Here is a 1,493-nt window from a genome sequence, read left to right on the forward strand (position 1 = left end):
GTCACCCAGTTAGTCTCAGCTTCCCGCCGCTCGTTTGCATTCATCTATGATGGCTTCACGGACTTTCTCCGCTGTTTTCGTCGCTCTCTGTGCTTTCCAGGACATCAATTCCGTGACGGGCAACGCCAATGACTGCGACACAGAGTGTGCCACAACTTACCCTGGGTCATATTGTAAGTATTGGAAGACGCCGAGCACCTGCTTCGGCTCGGATGCCCCGTGCTTCTGCGGCACGAGTGGACCGACTGAGGCTCTCCGAGGTTCCACATCCTCTGCTGCAGTCACGGATGAGGTCACTGAGGCCGCTACAAGCGAAGAAGGTACGACAGCAGCTCCCGGAGCGACGAGTACGACTGGTTCTGAAGCTACTGTCGATGCCACAGTAGCGGCCAGTACAGCTGCGGTGACCGATGAGGTGGCTGTCACTACTGCACCTCCTGTGACTGGCGAAGTGACCATCAGCACGGCAGCTGGGGAAGCTCCCGGTAGAGACAAGGATGACTCTGATGCTACCACCAAGGTCGCTACGGAGGCTGCAACTGTCACCACTACGATCGGTGCTCCTGTTGAGCCTACTACTACTATAACGTCCCCTTTCCCGGTCAGCACAGCTGCTGTGACCGATGAGGTGGCTGTCACTACTGCACCTCCTGTGACTGGCGAGGTCACCATCACCACGGCAGCTGGGGAGGCTCCCGGTAGAGACAAGGATGACTATGATGCTACCACCCAGGTCGCTACGGAGGTTGCGACTGTCACGACTACGATCGGTGCTCCTGTTGAGCCTACTACTACTATAACGTCCCCTCTCCCGGTCAGCACAGCTGCTGTGACCGCTGTCACTACTGCAGCTCCTGTGACTGGTGAAGTGACCATCAGCACGGCAGCTGGGGAGGCTCCCGGTAGAGACAAGGATGACTCTGATGCTACCACCCAGGTCGCTACGGAGGTTGCGACTGTCACGACTACGATCGGTGCTCCTGTTGAGCCTACTACTACTATAACGTCTCCTTTCCCGGTCAGCACAGCTGCTGTGACCGATAAGATTGTTGATACTACTGCAGCTCCTGTGACTGGCGAGGTCACCATTACCACGGCAGCTGGGGAAGCTCCCGGTAGAGACAAGGATGATTCTGATGCTACCACCCCGATCGCTACTGAGACTGCCACTGTGGCTACCACGATCAGTGCTTCTGTTGAGCCTACTATTACGACGTCCCCTCTACCGGTCAGCACAGCTGCTGTGACCGATGAGGTCGCTGTCACTACTGCGGCTCCTGTGACTGGCGAGGTGACTATCACCACGGCAGCTGGGGAAGCTCCCGGTAGAGACAAGGATGATTCTGATGCTACCACCCCGGTCGCTACTGAGACTGCGACTACCACTAGGATCGATGCTCCTGTTGAGCCCACTACTACTATCACGACCCCTCAACCGGCCAGCACAGCTGCTGTGACCGATCAGGTTGTTGCTACTACTGCAGCCCCTGTGA

At 57.2% G+C, this 1,493-nt stretch overlaps 1 protein-coding gene across 1 annotated transcript; it reads left to right on the forward strand.

The window, feature by feature from the left end:
* Nucleotides 1-46: 46 nt before the first annotated feature.
* On the forward strand, nucleotides 47-1,465 carry Pmar_PMAR005085 (conserved hypothetical protein; the record flags this gene model as incomplete). Its single annotated transcript, XM_002768285.1, has 1 exon — nucleotides 47-1,465. A coding segment is annotated over one exon (1,419 nt), but the record flags the coding sequence as incomplete, so codon positions are not given.
* Nucleotides 1,466-1,493: the final 28 nt, after the last annotated feature.

This window comes from Perkinsus marinus, assembly GCF_000006405.1.
Source record: "Perkinsus marinus ATCC 50983 genomic scaffold scf_1104296968870, whole genome shotgun sequence".
Classification (NCBI taxonomy): domain Eukaryota; phylum Perkinsozoa; order Perkinsida; family Perkinsidae; genus Perkinsus; species Perkinsus marinus.